Genomic DNA, 21161 nt, shown 5'->3' on the forward strand with positions numbered 1-21161 from the left:
AGTAACAGACAGCAGCATATTTGGACACAGAAAGGGAGATTTTGTTCTGATATAGGCCGCAATGTTGCGCATCAGTTGCTGCATGCCTGGCGCTAATGAGGCCATTTGCTGTCCGTAAGCTTCAAAACACCCTGAATATAAAAGCCCTAACTCGGCATACAAATATGACATGCTCTGAAACAATCCAATTAAGATTCGTGTATGTAAAAGCAGCATTCTACTGATTCTTACACCTCGACACACCCCTGAATGTATCCATAAATCAGCCCTTCACATGAAAAAAATATTCCCTCAACCCATACGCCACATTTCTGAAGATAAAATTCGGCATTTGGGGAACTTCTATGGGGGTTAGACTTACAGATAAAGTGCAGCATCTCCTTGACCCTTTTCTTAAGACCTAAAATTGCACATAGAATGAAGCATTTCCTGAACACATGCAGTCACAACTTTGCACATACAGTACTCCATGCCTTGATGCCCTGGAACCAAGAACGCGAGTCTTGCATGCGCAATGTAGCTGCAATCTATATAGCCGAACTTGTCCAAAGCAGAATATTTTACCTATCAGGCCTTCGTTTTACATACGTAATCATGAATGTCATGGTTCTGTCCAAACCACTGTCCTTCAGGCGCAGCAAGCTATGTCAAGTGCCCATTAACACAACTCAGCATTTGACCGTTACGCAGCATGACACGGACTTCTCTTATAAGACTTGTCGCAAGATGGAGTTCTATGGAAGACTACACGTCTGAACTTCCCTTTTACGAAGAAAACTTAAAGCTTGAGAGTACTCAGAAAAATGAACAGCAACTAAAGGGAGCTGCCTTGAATACTTCTGGTCCCACCGCAAAACAAACCCAGTTTTGTGATGTGTGCACAAGATACTGAAAGAAACAGACACGCAGCGGAGGGGTACACAGAAAGTACTGCTGTTCCGTGTGTGCTCTCTCTGTTTTCGAACACTCTTAACAGCTTCACACGGCTACGCATGGCCACCGCAGGTTAGCATCACATACTGTTTTTTTGGGAGCCCAAATAGTGGCTGCAGGCCACATGTCACAGTTGACCCCACTAGAGGAAAGGCCGAAGGGGTGAGCGCACTGGCACTGGTAGGGGCACATTTTAAAACTTATTTTAAGTGTTTTCATGCCTTTTTACTCACATAGAAGAGGTGGAAGGGCAAGAGGCTCGTGCTCAAGAGCTCTATTTCTAGCTAAACCCATGGTTCCCGTGAAAAAGCTGGTATTTCAACCCTTTTCAGAATTATAGAAAGTTGTTTAGAGACTCACATTTAGGTGGAAGGCATTTGAGAGGTAGGGGCCATATTCTCTGACCCAAGCTTTCATGCTTATCTGTCTGGACGGGTAGCCAATGGTAGGAAGCTGTCTTTGGGCATCTGGTAATAATGAACCATTCAATGATTTATAGACAACCTAAATTGAGAGACAGCAGAAGGACTTCAGTGCAAGAAAAAAGGTAATGTTTTCTTCTACAGTGAGCTTTCTGCATACTTGGCTAGGAGTCCTATGCAGTGGCTTTCCCAGGATGCTAAATGTGAAACTACAACTCCCAAGAACTAAGGTGATTTTTGGGGAAACCTTGGAAGCAGTTTATCCCATAAAATAGGAGCTTGAAGTAGAGGCATGTTTAGGTCTGTGAAGACAGTGAACTATCAGCAAATAGTTTAGCACTACTCTCCTAAACCTTCTTAAAATATACTGATATACATACAGTGGGATCTGGAGATGCAAATGAGTTAACCTCTCTCAGACTATGTCTGTAGCTGATTGGCCCATCTTTCCACTGCAATGAATGAGGGACTATTTTCAGTTATCTATCTATCTATCTATCTATCTATCTATCTATCTATCTATCTATCTATCTATCTATCTATCTATCTATCTATCTATCTCCTCATCTGTCTAACTTATTCAATATAAATATCATCAGCAATAATGTAATTCAAAATTTCATGAGTGATGTAATATTTGAGGTCATGAGCAGTGCATGGCAGGACCCAAGTCATATTTAGATCAAGCAATTAAAACTGATGAATTTCAGTTTTGTTTCAATTTAAGCATTAGATTTAAACTCATTTCAACACCTCACTATAACGCTACTTTAACCTTTTTTCAGTGATGTAACACTATAACTTCACTTCAACCTTTGTTAACCTTTGCTTTGTTTATTTCAGTGGACACGCGCACACACACACACACACACACACACTCTTTGGGTATTTATAGTTAGGATAACGTTTCCATAGGATGTAGTTTTTTGTTTTGCTAATAACTTTGGCGCTGACTGATGAAACTTTGAAAAAAAAAGTCTCTTTCACCCCAGCTCCTTCCTGGAAAGTTGTGGGGTGATCCATTAGGCAGGGGCCAAGAAAAGGGGGAGGGGGGGGTCTCCAAACGTGTTTTCCCTTGCAATCTTTTAGCACAAAAAAAGAAACAGTGCTAAAGTGGCTGAACAGAATTACACCAAAGTTGGCAGAAAGCTAGATCTTGTTCCAGAAAGTGTCAGTTTTGTGATGAGGTCTAAATCAGTTCAGTAGTTTTCTAGAAACGAAGGTTCAAAATAAGGCAGTTGCCAGAAATTTCAAATGCCCTCCCCCCACTTTAGACAAAAGCTTTTATGGCACCAAACAAATGAGGGAAGTCATTACAATCCTCCTCAAGAAATCTCTTCTGCCTCTTCCATACAAAAATCCATCTATTCATCTTTCCACCCACCTGCTGATATCCACAATTTTACCTTTACATTCTGTCACCCATTCATTCTTTCTTCTATCATCCAGTCTTTCATCATTCTGTCTGCCGGCCTATCCATATCCAGACCTATGCATCCATCTCCAAACCAATCCATCCATCATCTATCTATCTATCTATCTATCTATCTATCTATCTATCTATCTATCTATTTATCTATCTATCTATCTATCTATCCATCCACCCTTTCACTCATCCATTTCTCCATCAACTCTTTCATCCATTTCTCCATCAACCCTTTCACACATCAATCTACCCTTCATGTCATTCATTCATCTATCCATCTATCCTTTCACTCCATCCATCCATCCTTCTTTTGACTCATCCATCTTTTCACTCAGTCATCCAGTCATCAATCCTTTCACTCATCCCTCCACTAAACCACTCTTTCATCCATTCATTTACCCTTTTACTTACCCATCCACAAACTCACCCATCCATTCTTTCACACATCCATACAACCTCCCTTTCACTCCCATTCTTTCACTCATGCACTCATCCACCCTTTCATCCATCCATTTGCGGTTTTACTCATCCATCCTTTTTCTCATTAATCCATCCATTCTTTTGCTCAGCCATCCGTCCACCTTTTCACTCTATCCATCCATCCTTTCACCCCATCCATCTGTCCATCCTCACTTTCACTCATTCCATCTGTCAATCCATCCACCCTCCCTTTCACTCATCCATCCATCCATTTACTCACTCACTTCATCCATCTATCCATCAATCATTTCCTTCATCATCCATCCACCCTTTCACTCATCCATCCAACCATAATACCTTGCACTCATCCATCAATTCTTTCACTCATCCATCCATTCTTCCATTCATCCACCCAACCTTGCACTCATCCATTCTTACAACCATCCTTTAAGTCATGCATCCATCCATCTACCCATCCATCCGCCCTTCTACTCACCCATCCATCCACCCTTTCCTTCACACATCCATGCATCCATCCTTTTACTCACCACTCCCCTTTGTCTGCTAAGTTGCAAGCAGAAGAGACTCATTAGGAACTAAGGGCCAGATGTAGGAAGCAGTTTGCACGTCGCAAATAGCGGATTTCGCTGTTTGCGAGGTGCAAAATGCACTTTGCAATGCACAAAACCCATTTTGCGATTCGGTAACCTGGTTACCAAATCGCAAAACAGGTTTGCGAGTCGCAATTAGGAAGGGGTGTTCCCTTCCTAATTGCGAGTCGCAGTGCAATGAAGGATTGCTTTGTTGAACGCGAAGGGGGTCGCAAACCAATCGCAGTTTGCACCCTTTTGCAGTGGGTGGTAACCCATTTGCTAAAGGGAAGGGGTCCCAATGGGACCCCTTCCCCGTTGTGAATGGCACTGCAAACATTTTTTCAGAGCAGGCAGTAGTCCTATGGACCACTGCCTGCTCTGAAAAAATGAAACGAAAACGTTTAATTTTTCGTTTTTGTAATGTATCTCGTTTTCCTTTAAGAATATTCATGAGGTGGGCCTTTGCGACCCCCCTTCGAAACGCAGATGGTGTCAGGGACACCATCCAACATTCTGAATTGCAACCCCCAAATTGCGGGTCGCAATTCAGAATTTTGCTACATCTGGCCCTAAGTTTCTAATGGTGGGGGCTCATGACGCCCCAGCATCCATCTTTTCATTCATCCTTCCATCTATCCTTTTTTACTCATCCATCTATTCACCCTTTAATTATGTCCATCTATCCACCCTTTCACTCCACCCACCCATCCTTTCACTAATCCATCCATTCTTTTTCATCATCCATTCACCCTTTCACTCATCCAGTTATTCACCCTTTCATTCGTCTATCCACCTCCCTTTCATTCATAATCCATTCTTTCACTTATTCATCCATCCACACTTTCATCCATCCAACATCCACCTTCCCTTTCACCCATCCATTCATTCTTTCCCTCATCCATCCTTACATCCATCTTTTCACTCATTTATTCATCCATCCATCCACCCGTTCACTCACCCATCCTCCCTTTCACTCATATATCTATCCATCAGTCTTTTTACTCACTGAATCAAACAACCTCTCACCCTTTCACATTATTCATGAGACTTTGTCTGCTGAGCTGCAGACAGAAGAGGCCCATCAAGAACTCCACCCTCACTTAAGCTGCTAAAGCATGGGGTTCACAACGCTCCTGGGTAAACATCTTTATGTATTTCATACAGTGGAGAATGCGAAGAGCTGACAAATCTCAAAATAATATCAGATTGGCTGCCACCACATTACCAAAGATGTGGTTTCACCCATTTCAGGGCTTGGGGACTCCGTACCCTGTCCAGAGGAAAAATATTAAAATGATTAAAAAACTATAGGGATACCCTGTTCCCCTGGCCTTTTGGGAGACCACCTGGGTCCAAAAACTCTATTTTTATAGTTGGTAGAGCTGAATCACCAATTTTTATTAAAATGACCCCCCTGGGGTGGGAGAGTGTCCAGGGATTCAGCGCAATGTTATTGGGGGCGGGTCGGTCCCCACTCTCTATGCCTTTAAAAGGCCCTGGAGACTCCATCCACTGGGGTTGATGTGATGTTCTATAGGGAGGGAAGCATGAGGCCTTCCTTCCTGACAAATTAGCAAGCTCCATGGACCCCATCCCTTAAGACTGCAACTCTTTGAAATTGTGTGGGTGCCCCCATGCCCACCTGGGATGCCTACAGCTATGCAAGCACGAGGTGCTACAGTGAGAGCACAAGGTCCCAACGGCCCCAGCCTGCACACATTGCAATGCAGCATGAGCCAGCTACAGTGGTTTGCTCCTGCTCAGTGGGAGCAGCTTTTCTCTGCTTCCAACACATGGGAGGAAATTTGTGTTCCCTGCCTACATTAGTGCAGGCAGGGACTTGAAATTCTCCCTGTCCTTGCTCTTGACAGGGAACAGCAGTCTCCAGAGAGACGGAGTCCACGGGTGTAGGAAGCTGGCTCTGTATATACTATATCAAAATGAGATATAGTGTGCACAGAGTCCAGGGGTTCCCCAAGAGGCTTGACAGAGGCAATAATAGATAATACTAATGATCTATGTGTGGTAGTGTGGTCGAGCAGTTAGGCTCATCAGAGGGTAGTGTTAAGCATGTGTTGTACACATACAAGCAATAAGTGAAAACACACACTCAATGACTTAACTACAGAAAAATATTCTTTTGTTAATTTATTCTTAGAACCACAAGATTCATTTGGCAGGTAAGTACATCAAATGACAAGTACTTTGCATAGTAATACTTAGGACTTTGAATAGATTCAATATTGCACACAGTTTTCTTTAAAATGGCAAAAAGCTATTTTAAAAGAGAAAACAGTGCAATTTTCAACAGTTCCTGGGGGAGGTAAGTACCGTACCGTTTCTGAGGTAAGTACCACACTTACGGGTTCAGTCTCGGGGGCATAGGTAACCCACTATTGTGGGTTCAAGGCAATCCCAAGCACTCAGAACCAGCAACACAGGGCCAGTCGGGTGCAGAGGTCAAACAGGAGCCAAAATAACATGGGCGCCTATGGAGACAGGGGGTACTCAGGTTCCAGTCTGCTTGCAGGTAAGTACCTGCATTGTCGGAGGGCAAACCAGGGGGGTTTGGAGGAGTACTGGAGGGGCCCAAAGTAGGCAAAAAAACTACACCCACAGCGTCTCAGGCGGCCAGTTGCAGTGTACTAACAGGGCGTCAGGTTCTCAATAGAACTCTAGGGAGGGACCCGGGGGTCACTTAGGCACAGCAGGCAGGGCACAGGGGGGCCTCTAGAGCAGACCACCGACTGGGCAAGGGTGAGGGACACCTGCTGGTTGTTGCTGCACCGGTGGTCGGTTTCTCATGGGCCCGGGGGCTGCGTGTGCAGTGCTTCTCCAGGCGTTGGATATCTTCATCACAGGCAGTCACGGTCAGGGAGGTCCTCAGGACTCCCTCTGCAGGCATCATTGTGGGGGTGCAGAGAGGTCAGCCCAGGGTGGACATGTTGTCGGAGTCGCCTGGGGGTCCTCTCTGGATAGCTGGTTTCTCTGGACACGGGCTGGGGGCATCGGGTGCAGAATAGATGGACTCACGCTTCTGGAGTGACATGAGAGTCCCTTTAAAGTTAGTTTCTTGGTCTTCTTTTTGGGCAGGTCCGCTGTCCACAGGAGTTTCTTGGTACTCAGAGAGGCAGGCAGTCCCCTGGAGGCTTTTCAGGGGTCACTGGTCCTGCAGAACACGTTGCTTCTTTTCTTGCAGCTTTTCGAAGTAGGAGATGGGCCAGTAGGGCTGAGGCTGAGTCAATTGGTGTCTCCTTCACTTCTCTGCAGGGCTTTCATCTCAGCAGTCCTTCTTCTTTCTTGAGGTCATCAGGAATCTGAAGAGCATGGTTCAGGGTCGCCCCTAAATACTAAATTTAGGGGTGTGTTAAGTCAGAGGGCAGTAGCCAATGGCTACTGTCCCTGAGTGTGGCTACACCCTACTTGTGCCCACTCCCTCTGGGGAGGGGGGCACATCCCTATCCCTATTGGTCCTAATCCTCCAAAGCAAGATGGAGGATTTCTCAAGGAGGGGGTCACTTCAGCTGTGGTCACCTTAGGAGTGGACCTGGTTGGAGAGGTGATTCCTCCTTGTTTTTCTCATTGTCCCTCGGACTTGCCACCAAAAGTGGGGGCTCCTCAGGGGGGTGGGCATCTCCACTAGCTGGAGTGCCCTGGGTCACTGTAGCACCAGGCTTGATCCTTTGAGGCTCACCACCAGGTATTATAGTACCTGCAGGGTGAGATGTGAAGCACCTCCACCCCGGACAGGCTTTGTTTCTCGCCACAGAGTGCACAAAGGCACTCACCCCATGTGGTCAGAAACTCGTCTGGAAGTGGCAGGCTGGCACAGACCAGTCAGCCTTGCACGAGCAGTTGGGCTAACATACAGGGGGCATCTTTAAGATGCCCTCTGTGTGCATTTTTCAATAAATCCCACACTGGCATCAGTGTGGGTTTTTTGTGCTGAGAAGTTTGATACCAAACCTCCCAGTATTCAGTGTAGCCATTATGGTGCTGTGGAGTTCGTAATGACAAACTCCCGGACCATATACTCAGTATGGCTACCCTGCACTTACAATGTCTAAGAATTGACTTAGGCACTGTAGGGGCATAGTGCTCATGCAGCTATGCCCTCACCTGTGGTATAGTGCTCCCAGCCTTAGGGCTATAAGGCCTGCTAGGGGGTGACTTACCTATGCCATGTCGACTTTGTCTTTTCTCCCCACTAGCACACACAAGCTGCAAAGTGGTGTGAATTTAATGATTGAGGGCTCCCTGAGGGTGGCACAATACATGTTGCAGCCCTTAGGGATCTTCCCTGGCCACAAGGCCCTTGGTACCAGGGGTGCCTTTTACAAGGGACTTAACTGTGTGCCAGGGCTGTGCCAATTGTGGAAACAAAAGTACTGTTTTAGGGAAAGAAAACTGGTGCTGGGGCCTGGTTAGCAGGGTCCCAGCACACTTCCAATAAAAGCTGGCATCAACACTAGGCAAAAGGTGGGGGGTGACCATGCCAACAGTGGCATTTTCCTACACCGGGACACTGCTGCTGGTGGGCCCTGGGGATGGGGTTCCCAGCACCTGCATGTGAGCAGTGGGCCTCTTGACCTCTCCCAGACACAACCCTAAAATCAGAGCCAGTGATAGGGTACCCAGGGCCATTAAGTGGTTAGGGAGGGTGAGGGTGCACGCTCTCCTTCTTAAACTGAAAAAAAACTGGTGAATGTGAAATGAGTGGAGTAGCCCCCATTTCACGTTCATTGCTCCTGATGGAGAATTCCCTGTAATGGCCTGCAAAGGCTTTTTTAAAAATATTTTTTGTGTCTTGGTGCCATCGCTTTAGGGGCAGGGGCACCAGCAAGCACTTTTTTTAAATGTTGTAGGGGGCTGCAGGAAGTGTAGCAGGACTCCAGCAACAAACAAAAAAAAGAGTATGTCTTCTGTATCAAAGAAAAGAATGCATGATCCCAGGAGAGCTTACCATATTTATTAAAGCACTCCTTAGTGGAGCTGTATGCTCTTCAGCTGGAGTGTTGAGACCTCCTCTGGTTGGTTCTATAGCTGTAGTTTGTGGCCTGTACAATGTTAAAAAAGACTCAAAGACATGCATATTTTTTTTTTTTTTAAGTTCTTGAAAAGATGTTATGACAATCACATTAAACACTGCTATGTGTGATTTTATAAAATAGACTTTTGATTATGGTTATTGGTGACTATTTGACAAAGACAAGAAATCTGCTTTATTTAGTGTTGTTATGCTGGCCCCTTGATAAAAACAAAAGGCCTGTTTTTTCCATTTATTTGGTATGACCCTTTGACAAAGTCAGTAGACCTCCCTTACTTAAAATGACACCCTTTATATTGTTACATCACATAGTCAGCAGTGCATGCCCATGAGGAGTCCTGCACCCAACATCAGGCCCAGCAAGGCTGACGGCCTGGTGTGGCAGTTGGTCGGGCGCCCAACCCCACGCCGCCCAAGATGATGCCCATCATATTTTTTGTTCCAAAAAAAATCTTTGAAATTCACTGAAAAAAACAAAGTTCAAAGGGACATTATAGTTAGATGAAAATGCAAGTTAAAACATACCATTTTAAACAAACAAAATCACTGAAATTCACATCATAGTTATCTCAAGAAACAGTAACCTCTGCTCTAAATTAACGAGAACACATACCCTCACTATGCACTGTTACTTGCTATGTATATTACATCACTCATGACATGTTCTATGATATCATTGATAATATAATTGCAACATATGATATTACATCATTGATGACAACACTATGCATGGGGGGCAGGGGACCCTAGAAGGCTGGAGTTCTACCAACAACTGGCTACTTAGCATGGATTAGCATTATGGAATGGGCAAAAGATCAGTAGGCAGAACAAAGAGCAGCCTCCATACTACCTGTTTTGACTTTTGGATCTCATATGAGGCTGATAGTACCTGTCCTCATTCATTCCCAAAGCCCTCGTAAACTCTCTTGCATCAGATGAAACTCCATTTTAGGGCCTGACAGAGGGTGAAGACATTATTAAAATATGTGAGTGGTTTAGGGAGAGTGGGAGACTTTTGTGGTGTTAGCAGGAGTGCACCATATTGTATTTAGGACTTTTAGGAATGTTTACAGTAAGACAAGGAGGAGATGCTGCAAAAAGAGATGGGTATAGAGCAGGAAAGTAAATAGGATTGGGTAAGAAAAATCCCCAATTAGTAGCTAGCGGAGAGGATAAGGCTGGCAACTCACCAACACCTTCTCACAATATTCTTGGATCTGGGAGTATTACACTTGAAGAAGACGCCTCTGATTAAAGAAAGAAGGCTAAAGAACTTCTGACTTCTGCTGTCAACCAGAGTTTAGAACTGCTTTGAACAGGTCATGTGGCTGGCCCCTTTTTTGCCTACTCCAGGAACACAAATAGAGCAAGTAATTCTGACCCCAGGAGGGTTTTGATGATCACAGCTGCAGGATGTATGCCCTGAAGACCTAAGTGCTGCAAAGGTTACCAGGAGGAACTTTCCAAGCAATTAGAGAAACATGTGAATTAGTCATTTTCTGAACATATGGAAGAGTGGGACCAGGTTCTGAGGCTTGCTCTGGCAGTTCACAAAATAGGAAGACAAGCAAAAGGGGTTTGTCCAGCTCAGAGCATTTTACTGTGCTGAAAAGGGTTCTGAGGCACCTCACACTGAAAGTATCTGGCCTCATGGAGCCCTGCCCAACTACAGTGACCAGTCCTGCCCCATTGCAAAATTTTGAAAATTAAAAATGTGAATGAGTCTGAAGGTAACACATTGGGCCTTGTAGATAATCTGTCCCAACAGTGAAACAACCTTAGTGGCTAGAAAGTCCAGCTTTGCTCTTCTCAGAGCTTTCAGTGACAAAACCAGCAGCTTCAGCAAGAGCTTACCGACAACCTATCTGGCTTTGTAGGACCCACCTCAGCTTCATCCTTAGACCTTGCCCCACTGGAGGACTTTGACTTCCAGAGAAAAGGTAAAATATTTGATCATGATGATTTGCTTCCTGTATTCAAACCTCACTCTCATCCAGAGTGAAATTGTTCCTATGTCCAAGTTAATTGCACTCTGATAATTTTCGATGGCACATTCATTTTTTTACACCTTGTTGCCTTGACATTTTTAAAGTTCTCTGGTACACATTATGTATTATCACTCACTTTAGTGGCCTTTTTCTTACTAAGAATTTCCCTTCTTTTCTAATTTACCTTGCTGCCTGTTCCATAGCTACCAGGGTTCTCCAAGATCTGAATTTTGGACTACCAAGATTTGTATGTTTCAAGCTGCTAAAGGTTTCCCTTTCTCAAACTAATGTCAATTTCTGACAGTAATGTTTTTGCTCAATGCACCTTAGTTATTAAATAAAAAAATGCATGAAGAAAGTCTGTGTGATCCTCATTACGATTGTTGTTACGATCTTTTAAAAAGATGTTGCTTGGTCCATTAAACTGCTTTTTCTATGCCCAAATCCAGTTTTAAAAGAATGCACAATGCAGTTTCAAACTCTTAACACTTATACAATGCTGTCTCACCTTCCAAATTAGTTTGAGAACAGCTCATAGGTCTTTGTTATTTCCCAGTAATCTGGGCTTGTTCATACCATAATAAATGCAGAACTGCAAGTCCCACAAGTCCCAGAATTCAAAGAAAAATCCTTTAATGGGTGAGCTGTTCATGCTTGGAATAGTGAAAGTTGAGAACTCAGAATATGCAACATATTTCCTTTTCAGATTGCCTCATGCAAATGAAATTAAATAATGGTTATAATTCTTCTCAATAATTTCTGCATTACAGACCTAAGCTTCACTCACTCATGGTCATCTTTTTATTGGACGTCCCTTTTGACCCATTTGAAACTGAAACAATAATGTAAATATTATTGTCCTTTTATTTTATTTTCAAAGGAACTTTCCGATTTTGACCACACAGACGCGAAAAAGAGATGGAAAAGGTAAATTGTATTTCCAGTTACTCTACTAATGCATTTATTTTTATTTTAAGATTACCTTAATTACCTGGCACTATTATCTGCTATATGTACATAAATCGGGTAAGGCATGCAATGCACCTTCCAGTATGAGTCAATAAAGTCAGCTCTGGGGCCAGATGTCATAACAATGGGGATATCAATTTCTAAATTGGGATTTTCTGTGAATCACTTTTTTTTTTTAACTACCGATTGCTGCTGGGTAGTAAATCGACCTAGTTCATGACTATTATTAATACAGTGGGTCTTAGTTTGCGAACCATTAGGAATGATAACCAGCACAGTGATGGTGGCCTGCTGGGGTCAGAAGACCACCATGTCTGTGAATGCTTTTAAATAAAGCAATCTTTTTTTTTAAATGCAGCCTGTTATCCTTGAAGGAAGATGGGATAGATTAAAAATAAAGTTTAATTTTAATCTTTTGGGGGTAGGTATGGGTTCTGTTATTTAACATTCCCAAAGGGAAGGTTTCCCTTTTTTGAGCTGTTAGTAAAATATTGATGTTTTGCAACCACATTTTAGTTGCAAAACATCAATAAATTCCAGTAAGATTCCGTATTCAGTAGGGACAAACTAAAATGCCCTTTTCAAATACTGAATAAGTATTACATTGGAAATCCAAATTGCGAGGCAGTAATATCTTACCAAATTGCAATTTCAGTTTTATACATTAGAAAAAGCCTTTTTGCATTTGCAAACAGGCTGGTTCTGTGTATTGGTCCATCTGCAACTGTAAAAAGGCTTCGTACATTTGACCCTTGGTGTTATGCTGTTTATTTGCGGGTTGCGTTCACCATAAACTCAACAATGCACAATAACAACGCATGTTAAGTCAAAATTTATTTTTACTTGATATGAAATCTTGTTTTCCTGTTTTCAATCTGCTCTCTTGTAGAAGAGTGATGCGTGGCACAGACAGTAGCGCTACTTAAGCCAAAGAAAGAGTTGAAACGACGCTATGCGTTATTGCTTCTCTTGGCTAGCCCAGTTGGTTGTAGTACATCTGATCTTAATTAAACATTTCTGCACTACCATTTTGGTAGTTCAGGTCACACTTCACAAACACCTTATTCAGTATGTAAGTGAATAAATAACTTCAGCGAATGATTGTGCCAGCCGGTATCAGGGGTCTGGGTGGTAAGCATAATGAAGAGGGTGCCTGTAAATAAATTAAGTTGGAAGATATGCAGGATATCTAAGAAGCTGCTCAGGGGGTACATGTAAATAAATTAAGATGCAAGACATGCAGAATACCAGCCAAGTCGCTCAGAATGTGGTCTACTTTAGCAGGCAAATAGTGATGAGAGGAAAATGGATTCAGAAAGTCAAATTAGCCACACATAGCAAGATATTCCCTTACGTGTCCATGTTGCTGCAGTAGATCAGATTAAAAACTACATTTCATAATCCTAGTGTGCTTGATAAGATTCCCCTGAACAGGTGTGAGCAGAGTGATGAGGCACATTCCTCAACGTCCTCTCTATTCTTCACATTTGCTTCGCTTTCCTTCATTAGACAGTCACACAAATCAAAAAGACATGTTGATGTTCAAAACACTCACTTCGATCAGTAAAGTCTAAACGAGTGCTCTCTGTGGCTTTCATTTAGGTCAATGATACAGAAGTCCATGTCTGAAAATGAAGCATTTGGTAAGTACCTCTGGAGGGCAGTACACAGTAAAATATTATATTTAGTTACTGGGTGATGCACTACCTAATACCGGAAGCTACAGCTGATGGGAAATCTTTACCTGGAAGGAAGTAAAGGACTCCTTGAACTTGTAATATTAACGACGGTCCTGTAGTGGTGGCACCATCCAACAGCTGCCGTGAGGTACAGTGCTTCTTGTGTTGTATGTAATATTTATGTAACTATCATAACAAGGATATATTAATATGAAATGGAATGTCAGATGTGATAGAAAACACAACAATTACACGAACCCCTTGGTATTTTTGTTGGTTTTGTTAAAAAGCAAGGTGGAAAAGTGTATCTTATTGGGAGGATTTTCTATAAATTGTTTTTTATTTGTGTTTTATATTGTCAACATTACAGGTAATCTGTATGACTTATTGACATTTGTTACATCGATTGCTTCAGGCGCAACCTGTTATTCCATAGCCGCTTACAACTAAGGATTTTGTGACGCTTGTTATTAATCTGTTATATTAGCAATTTAATTCTGCAAATGTAATATTACACATGAACAACAGAGGAATGAAAGAAAACAGTTCCTCTTCAAGGTTTAACACAAAAGAACGGTTGTTAATCTTTACATATCCTTTTTTCCTTATGATTTGGTATTATCATACCAGTGCTTAATTTGTAAATAAAAAGGTGCCGGTGCTCAAAGCCCTCCTCTTAAAAACTCGGCTGCTGCATTTAATTGTGTGAACACGGACTACTAAAGCGGCGTAATCCTGAAGCCTTCTCGGTCCTCTTTAATCCATATAAAACCACTCCCTGCCCCTTCAGCTCACTCTTGCAGCTTTCTTCTTTCTCCCTTTGTGACGCTTTTTCGTTTTTCCCTTCCTCCGTCTTTCCCATATCTGTCTTTTGCTCGCAGAAAATTCTTGAAGCTGAAGAATAAGCCCCGGCCGTAAAAAAATAAGTGCCGGTGCTCAGCACCGGAAACAACAAGCACAAATTAAACACTGTATCACACCCATGTCTTATATAATGTCAGCTCGCTTTTTGGTCCGGATCAGTCACACATTGAGGGCTTAGCAGGGAATCGGAGCGAGTAGTTGGCGAAGGTAGTTCAAGCTTCACAATCTTCCACAGCTGATACTCCCATTCGTACCCAATCCCATCTAGCACTCTTTCACGGTGGCTGCATGTTAGAGTTGGCCTCCACCTCCAAAAAAATACACCAAACACGTCTTTCCACTCAGGAGCCTGGTCACTACTCAGTCACTTCATTATCCATTGTAGCTGAGCCGCTACATGATACAAATCATAGTTGGAAGCCACCAAACTTCGGTTCTGATTGGATACTGCAGTTGATGTAATGCCACCTTTTTTCTGCCTGATCCCCAGATAAGATCGAAAACATCCTGTCCAGCTTTTTAAAGAGCTTCCTAGGCAGCCCCACTGGTAGAGCAGAGAAAAAGTACAGCAGTATGGGCAGGGCCAGCAATGGGAACAATGGCAATAGCGCCCAAAACCTGATGAACTGTTGCAAGACTATCACCACGCTGTTTACACTCAATGAAATATCCATCTTTGTGATACACAGTCACGCATAGGCACTTGAAAGAAACAAATCTCCACTCCAGGCTTCTAAACGGTGAGTCTGTGAGTTATATATCTGACATTGGTCAAAGTGGAATCAGGCAGGAGTTGGAATGGCAAAAATACGAAGTGATATTGGGCAGCCTTGCCTAGTACCCCGGTTTATCGAAAACTATACCAATATCTTCTGTACTGTTGGGTCACGTGCCAGAGGCTGAGTGTGTAATAATTGGAGCCATTTCTGGCCATTTGGGACAATTCCCAACTTTTCTAAGACCCACATAAGATGTTGCCATCCAAGAGTGTCTAAGGCCTTTTCTATATCGGGGAGTGCCACATGCCATAAGTCCACTTCTAAAGGATTGTCTGTCAAGCTGAACAGACTTCGCAGCTTGAGAAAGGTGTTCCTGCCTGACACAATGCCCTTCTGGTCTGGATGCACTATTGTACCTACCACAGTCATCAACCTGTTTTCAAGTATTTTCCCCAGGATCTGGTAATCCGGATTTAGAAGAACTAGGGATGATATGATTGTACGGCTAAGAGGTCACTCCCATGTTTGGGAAGGACCACTGTGAGAGCCTCCACCATCGAACACAGCAAACGGCCTACTTGTTTGGGTGTTTCATATAGTTTACAGAGCTTCAGGTGTGTATAGTCCTATATACCACAAAAAAATTAGCCCCTAGGCCATCTGCCACTGGGTTTTGTTCCTTGCCACCTACTCTATCACTTTCTGAACCTCTTCTATGCCCAATATTTTCTAAAGTGCCTGACAATTTAAATAATCTAGACCCAGCATGTTCACTCCATCTTGGTTTGCACTTAGGCAACTCTGATCCCGTCCTTTGGAGGCTTTGTTTAAGGTCTGGCAGTTTTGTGGAAAACATTAGTTTAGCTCAGCTTGTGAGTTGATTATTATGGAATGGGAGGGTCTAATGGTGCCATTTAGCTTCCTGTCTGCATGTTCTCTCAGAAGCCATACCAGTAAACATTCAGATCTGTCACCTTAAGTATGGTTTCTTGCAAGATACTCCCTATAGTTCACTCTCCCCAGTCGTTCCACCATGTTCTTGTATTTCTTCCTCAGGTGCCTCAGCCCCTAGGAATTGTCTAGTCCTGGGCCAGTTTCATTACAGGCATGCTCATTGTGGATCTCTCCATGGAAATGCTGTATTACTGTCATCAGGTTACCCTCATCATAGCAAAATGTCCAGTCCATGCCTTAGGAGGTGCCAGCAGATCCACTGCAACAAATTACCAGTGGCTTAACTTCACAGTTCCAGCACTACTACCCACCATGGGGCTTTCCTCCCCACTGGTATTTTCTTGCCTGTACCAGATTGACCAATTCCTGATGTGCGACCAGCCCATACCAATCTGGACACCTGCACATCCTCATTATCCTATTTGTCGGTACCTTTATATTAAAGTGTCTGTGGACCTGGGCTTCAGGAGGGCTCTCTTGCCCAGTTCAGAGTCTGAATCTCCAGTGTCACCTTCTCCGAAGTCTGTCGCCCCTTCCTGTTCCAAGATTCCAGCATCTGCTGACTTTGGGTCAACACCCCTCAACCACTTTGGCCTTCTCTCTCTCTCTCTCTCTCTCTCTCGCCACCTGCTAGCTTGTGTAGTCTAGAAGAATTATGACCTTACTCCTGCCAGGGTCATGTGGTTCTAAAAAGCTGGAGAATTAGGTCTCAATCTCTTTAGTTGAAGAGGTACATTCCCCTTAGTCTAACAGGGGCACTTGGAGGGGGCAGGCGCCCCAGGACACTATGGCCCTCATTCCGACCCTGGCGGTTTCAAACCGCCAGGGTGGAGGGCAGAGGAAGCACCGCCAACAGGCTGGCAGTGCTTCCCGTGCCATTCTGACCGCGGCGGTAAAGCCGCGGTCAGAAAAGGGGAACCGCCGGTTTTCCCCTGGCCCAGGGAATCCTCCATGGCGGCGCTGCTTGCAGCGCCGCCATGGGGATTCCGACCCCCTTCCCGCCAGCCTCTTCCTGGCGGTTTACACCGCCAGGAAGAGGCTGGCGGGAACGGGTGTCGTGGGGCCCCTGGGGGCCCCTGCACTGCCCATGCCACTGGCATGGGCAGTGCAGGGGCCCCCTAACAGGGTCCCACAAAGATTTTCACTGTCTGCTTAGCAGACAGTGAAAATCGCGACGGGTGCCATTGCACCCGTCGCACCCCTGCAAATCCACCGGCTCCATTCGGAGCCGGCTTTCTCTTTGCAGGGGCTTTCCCGCTGTGCCGGCGGGCGATCTTTTGGAGATCGCCCGCCGGCCCAGCGGGGAAGTTGAAATGACCCCCGCGGTCATTGGACCGCGGTGCGGTCATTGGACCGCGGTGCGGTCTTTGGGTGGTTTCTGCCCGGCGGGCGGCGCCCGCTGCCCGCCGGGGTCGGAATGACCCCCTATGTTCTCTCTCTGTAGAGAAAAATGTTGCCATTGTGTCTGCCAGTACATTGTCATTTAACCATGTCTCTAAGAACAGTTCCATGTCTGGGCCTTCCATTGATTCGGGTATACCAATGATTATATATTGTTCCATCTGAAATGCCCTTCTGAATCTTCAGCTCTTGTATGCAAGATATGGATCTGGGACCTTCAGGATTGGCCACTGGATTCAAATTTCTTTCACCGATGGGTACAGGAACATGAGAGTGGTTAATTATTCCCGTCTTAGTCCACTAATTTTCTATGATTAGTTCTAAGAAAACAGACATTTAATGCCACAACATCAATCTACAGTTCCAGGTGTTTTTTGAGTCTAGAATAGCTCGTAGAATTTTGTCAAAACTTTGAAGAGCCCATTTGCACCATAGGTGCCAAATCAGATACTTGGGTAATATTTTCTAGTTATCCATTGGACATCAGATGTTTGATGCACTTGGGTTTCATCATTGTGCACACTTGATACTAACCTTGTAGAAATTATTGTTCAGTAGTTACTGTCACTCCACCGGTACAATGTTAAGCTATTTTAACCCTGAAGGCCCCTCATGGGCATCATCCAACACCTAACGCATTCTGCAGAGCACGGTCCTGCCACAGGACCAGCTCTTAATCCAGGAACAGAGCCAGGCACCATAGCACAAATGTTAGGCCCAGTGGTCACTGCAATTGTCTACTTCCTGTGAGAAGAATCCTCCACTCCCAGCTGCCAATTGAGTGTCCCTAAGGGTGGCTCAGCTCTGCTCAGTCTTTGTTGGTTCTATCTGGCCTCCATTTGTTGTCAAGCACATAAGATACAATATTTACTCCTGTCATCAAGCTGGTACCTTTCTTTCCCTTCAGCTGATCAGTTCACTTCCACATCTCCAGGTGTTAGCACCCAATCACGTTCGACTAGGCCTGCTTCTAAGGCCCTAGCACTGTCACTTTGTGATCTTAACTTACAGTGCCTGGTGCACCTTTTGGTACTGTCACACCACCACCATGGCTTTGTGTGGTCTAAATATCACATTCCCTTGGTTTCAGCAGTGTCCAAAAGAGGTTTTGCTTCCATCTGTGGTATTTCCATTGCTGTGACAGCCGATCTAGTGCCTCCTACAACAAGCTCCACTCAGCCCAGTAGGCCCTTCTGATTTTTATAGGTCCTCTGATTTGCACTCATGCACAGAACATGGCTGCAGGCTTCCAATTGTTTTTCCTTGCTGGATGCATTCCATATTCTCTCCCCATGACAACGAAGCCCCTGATCTGGTCCTGTCTGTCCATTCCCCCTTGAGATGACAGCACTGCTTACTGTGAGGCACCGCAATGCACGGCCCCTTTAAGGTGGAGCATGTAGCCTTTAAGGCTACGCGCTGCTCCCCGATGACGGCTCATCCTCAGTTTCCCCTGAGTATTCACCTGATTCAGATGCGGTGTTCTTCACCATGTCCTTCCAAGCACTGGTCATCTTGTCGCAGTTATTTAATTTATTTATTTATTTTTTCCCCCTTCGTGCACCATTGCCTTTGGTACTGGCAGCATCCTGGAGCCTTTCTGATAAATTCAATGGAAAGACAACATATTACAAGTGGCAATCCACTGTTTGGTAACATTGTTTTCATTTAAAAAGGTTTCAACAAAAAATTCCTTATCTTATGGAACTCCTTCGTGAGCCAACCTCTTTTGGAATCTGTTCCTGCATAAGAAAGAGATACTAAAAATAAGATTGAATTCATGTAAATTCTTATAAGAAGTATTAAGAAAAAGAACCTTCATTAGGTAGTTGTTAAACTTGCCTTGACTTATCTGGTTTCCCACATAAGACTATTTTCAAATTAATCTTGTGTATTTACACTTACAGGGAAAAAGGAACGGATAGTTCTGTTGAACAAACTTAGATACCTTGATTGGTTATTAGAATGATAATTAGGTATGTGTTACATGAAGTATCTCTATATTCACATGTTTTCTACTTAACTGTGAAATAGTAAAGTTGTGAGTTTTTTTATATAGTTGCATTACCACATTCCATACTAAGGGCTCAGCACCATAAGAAAGGGAGAAGGGACATGAGGGTAAGCCCAGTTTAGAATGAAAAGATGCACGAAAACTACTAGGTCTAAAAGTATTTTTTATGTGTGTTTTCCAGAAAACCAAAAGTCACACCTGTCATCCTGGTGAAACCTTGTTGAGTCCTGCTTTAAGACTCAGTCCTTCAACCCATTAGGCCAGATATGGCTCCTTGAAGTCTGTCTGTCTCATTAGGAAGTTGGTAAATTTGCCTTGCATCCATTTCATCCCTGCAGAAAGGTACAATCATGACACTCAGAGAAAGCTTCAACCAGCACAGACCCAGAGCGCACCCACACAGAGTGCTATCAGCACTGGGCCACTTACTGAGGCAGCTCCATGCCACTCCGCTTTGCCTCAAGACAGGGCAAGTGCAAGCCAAGGGAGCTCAAGACACATTGTAGGGGAATGACACCAATGCCATTAAATGAACTGGATAACTGTCAGGCACAGAGGGCCACTGGGAGCCCTGAGAAAGTGCGACCTACCAAGATGCCATCTTGGACATATCCCTGATTTTATTGGAAGGATGCTCCATATTTGATCAAACTCTGTTAATCACTCTTATGACCAAACCATACCTCTCAGGCCCAAGCTCCACATACCCAGTTCTACATTAAGCCCCAAAATCTCACATTCTGTTAAGTCACACCTATCTGCACTTTTAGAATTAGGCCTTTGTATTAGCAGCATTAAACTTCATAAGACACCCCTTCATTCAGGCCAGGGACCAACAGGACACCTGAAGGGAGTTGTGCATGATATTAAGGACTGAGAGTTTCTATTGATTGTTAGTCTTTTCACTGATTCAGTGTATGCAGGTTCTTTATTTATTTGTTAATTTACTTATTTTGTAATTTTTATAGAACGAAGAACAGACAATGGCTATCTCAGATAAGGGCACCTCAAACATGCAAGGCAGCAGCAGCACTTCTCTCTTTGCCAAAGTCTGAAGTTGTAGACTTGAGAGGGTAAATTTCTGTTGTCCTGCAAAAAATGTTTGGCATTACACGTTGGAAACAAAAACTACGCCATTAAAACCTTGTATGAAGTTAGGAGATAAGAAAAGTAATTGTTCATGTCAATCCATTCAAACCGCACTTTGATTATCTCAGTTTATGGCTGAATGTATACTGTTATATTTGCTGCTGCGCTCAGTGAGTGCTCTAGTCTCAGGTATTCTGCTAATGTGTGCCCAAATTCTACCCCAAGGTTAAGGATATGTCACCCCCTTATTGCTAAGAGAACTTAGAACAGTGAGAGAGTGTGCCCATTTTTAATGGACCTTCTAAAATAAGTGCTTTGAGGTTAACTAATTAGTTCTTTGACATAGGTGGGCACACTGATTTAAAGCATAAAAGTATGATGTAAAAACACTTAAATCCAATATATCTTTTCAACAGCAAAAGGCTTCTAGCATCAGGGATTTTGGCATAATTGAGTCATGAATTCAATTTAGACAATAGTTCAGGTGAATGGTTGGCAGTCAGGTTACCCCCTGTCCAAGCAAGGACCCTCACTCTAGTCAGGGTAAGTCACACACAATCCAAATTATCCTGTGCCCACCCTCTGGTAGCTTGGCACTGAGCAGTTAGGCTTAACTTAGAAGGCAATGTGTAAAGTATTTGTG

General features: G+C 43.8%; 1 protein-coding gene across 2 annotated transcripts in view; it reads left to right on the plus strand.

The window, feature by feature from the left end:
* SAMSN1 (SAM domain, SH3 domain and nuclear localization signals 1) overlaps positions 1-21161 on the plus strand; it is a 571601-nt gene that overhangs the window by 94668 nt on the left and 455772 nt on the right. For both annotated transcript variants that reach the window (XM_069204115.1, XM_069204116.1), the window contains 2 exons: positions 11710-11756; positions 13401-13441. In XM_069204115.1, coding sequence (XP_069060216.1) covers positions 11710-11756; positions 13401-13441 — 88 coding nt within the window. The remainder of the gene's footprint in view (positions 1-11709; positions 11757-13400; positions 13442-21161) is intronic.

Source organism: Pleurodeles waltl, chromosome 8, assembly GCF_031143425.1.
Source record: "Pleurodeles waltl isolate 20211129_DDA chromosome 8, aPleWal1.hap1.20221129, whole genome shotgun sequence".
Classification (NCBI taxonomy): domain Eukaryota; kingdom Metazoa; phylum Chordata; class Amphibia; order Caudata; family Salamandridae; genus Pleurodeles; species Pleurodeles waltl.